This window comes from Emiliania huxleyi (genome assembly GCF_000372725.1).
Source record: "Emiliania huxleyi CCMP1516 unplaced genomic scaffold EMIHUscaffold_45, whole genome shotgun sequence".
Taxonomy (NCBI): domain Eukaryota; phylum Haptophyta; order Isochrysidales; family Noelaerhabdaceae; genus Emiliania; species Emiliania huxleyi.
The window spans coordinates 643,368-645,864 of NW_005198611.1; the positions used below are offsets into that span (position 1 = coordinate 643,368).

General features: G+C 71.0%; 1 protein-coding gene across 1 annotated transcript in view; it reads right to left on the bottom strand.

Moving 5' to 3' along the window:
- The window catches only part of EMIHUDRAFT_451556 (hypothetical protein), a gene marked incomplete at both ends in the record, with an annotated part of 10,409 nt that overhangs the window by 5,444 nt on the left and 2,468 nt on the right, over nt 1-2,497 (bottom strand). Inside the window, one exon of the mRNA XM_005768769.1 lies at nt 1,531-1,968. Coding sequence (XP_005768826.1) covers nt 1,531-1,968 — 438 coding nt within the window. The remainder of the gene's footprint in view (nt 1-1,530; nt 1,969-2,497) is intronic.

Here is a 2,497-nt window from a genome sequence, read left to right on the forward strand (position 1 = left end):
CGCGGACAGGCGAGTGGAGGGAGGGGGGCCGTGGTCGACGAGGGGAGGCGGGGAAGCGTCTCGGAGGTGTCTCGGAGGTGTCTCGGGAGTGTCTCGGGAAGTGTATCGGAAGTGTCTCGGGAGTGCGTTGCGGACCCGTCGCCGCCTCCCAGCTGCGTCGCTTCGCCGGCAGGGCCCTCCGGCGCGGGCGGCAAGCCCCCAGGCAGGCTGGCCGGCTCTCCACCCCCCTCTCCCGCCCCCTCCTCCTCCGCCCCCTCCTCCTCGCCGTAGTCCGGAGTCGGGTCGCCGACGGCGACGGTGCCGCCCGGCCGCGCCTCGTGGGCCACGTGGGCCTCGTGGGCCTCGTGGGCCTCGTGGGCCTGAGCTCGGGCGGCGGGCAAGGGGCGGGCTGGCGGCGGGCAAGGGGCGGGCTGGCGGCGGGCAAGGGGCGGGCTGGGGGCGGGCAAGGGGCGGGCTGGGGGCGGGCAAGGGGCGGGCTGGCGGCGGGAGGAGGAAAGAGGGGAGCGGGGCGAGCGGTCGGAGGAGAGGGTGGCGGAACAGGCGCAAGGGGAAACGGAGGGGCTGTATGGGCGGAGAGGGGAGGGGAGGGGGGAGGGGGCTGCGAGGGAGCGATGAGAAGGCGCTCAGCGCGGCGCACGGTCGCCTCCTCCGCCTCCGCCGCCGCCTCCGCCGCCGCCGCCTCTGCCTCCTCCTCCTCCTCCTCCTCCGCCTCCATGTCGACGATGGTTGCCTCGTAGTCTGCCTCTCCCAGCTGCGTCGCCTGCCCATGCGGAGGGGAGGAGCGTCTCTACACGCGGGCGTGGGCCAAGTGGTGGGGCTGCCCCCTCGCATCTCCACCTCCTCTGGAGACTGGCGGCCTTAAAGACGGGCAGCAGCAGCCCCCCACGGCAGACAGAGGGCGGTCTAGGCTCAATCCCCGCTCACTCCCGGCGAGATCTCGCCTCGGGGTCCGCGCGCCGCCCGCCGCCCGCCGCCGCGGCCGCCACCGGAGAAGCGCCCGACCGCTCCTCCTCGTCGCGCTCCTCCTCCTCCGCCCCCTCCGCGCACGGCTCGGCTCCAATCTGCGTCGCGTCGTCCATCCCCGCCTCCGCCTCCTCCGCCGCCTCTTCTCCCGCCTCCGCCGCCTCCGCCGCCCCTTCTCCCGCCTCCGCCGCCCCCGCCGCCGGCAAGACTGCCTGCGTCGGAGCGTCGAGCTCCGGCGCCACAGCCGCCGCCGCTGCGCCGTCCGCCCCCGCGCCGGCCTCGGCCGGCTGCGAGAGCTGCTCCGAGCAGACAGGCCCGCCGCTCACTTGCTGTGTGATATCCACTTGCTGGGTGAAGGCCTCCTCCGCCTCGGCCGCCTCAGTCGCCGGGGGGCCTCCGCCGCTGCCGCCGCCGCTTCCTGCAGTGCCGGCGGCGGCTTGCGTCGCGGCCGCGTCGCCGGACGCGTCCTCGTTGACCGCCGCCTCCTCCTCCTCCTCCTCGACCACCTGCGGCGCGCGCGCTTGGGCGTGAGTGGCGTGTTGTCGCGGCAGTAGGTACTGCGGCAACACGCGAGGGCGCCTGCGTTGCTGCCGCGTTCACCGCCGGCGCCTCCTCAGCGACGGATGGGGATCCGGGGCCGACGATGCGAATACGGACGTTTCCGATCAGCAAGCTCTGGCCGAAACGGACCCGAGTCAGCGTCTTCGCCAAAATCTTGCGCCCATCCACCTTGACGCCGTTCCGCGCGCTCGCGTCGAGCTGCACAAAGGTGATGTACTCGCCGACGCCGGTGCGCCGCACGACGAGCTCTGCGTGCCGCCGCGAGACGCTTGCCGCATCGAGGGTCACTTCGCAGCTCGCGTCGCGCCCGATCCAGAACCGGTCTTCGGTCCGGCCGGGGTCGACAAACAGAGGGTGGCTCTGCTCTTCGCCGCCGTCGCGCATCTCAACGACCGCCCACTGCTCCGCGTCGCCGTCGTCCTCCTCGGACTCGTCGTCGATGACCTGCGTTGCATCGTTGTACTCCATGCTGCTTGGCCGGTGGACGCGCTTGCCGCCACTCACAGCGTCGAGGGAAAGAGAAAGCAGGGATGCGCTCCTCTCTTCATCATATCTCTTCTCATTCTCAAGACATAGAGAACTAACCCCGAGAAACCCTTCGGGTCACTCCTCATCGCAAACCCTGTCAAGCCGAGTTCATTTAATAAACCCTGTCAAGCAGTCCTCCTCCGGGAATGTACGTAAGAGCCACATTGAAGAAATCGCGACCCCCACTCTAGCCATAACAAAAAGAAATCGCGCAGCGCTCACTATCACTACGCCCGCCGTCATGCCCGCCTCTCGCTCCCGCGCCAACGCCGCGCGCCGCACGCCGACGCCGTCTGCTGACAGCGCGCCGGGTGGTGAAGTCCCAAAGAACGTCCTGAAGGCGGCTGAGGACGGCCGCTTGGGACCAGTGCGATCGTGGCTGAATGTCGGCGGGAAGGCCGACACTCTCGCTGAGCAACCCTCTCAGGTCAGCGGCCGCACGGTT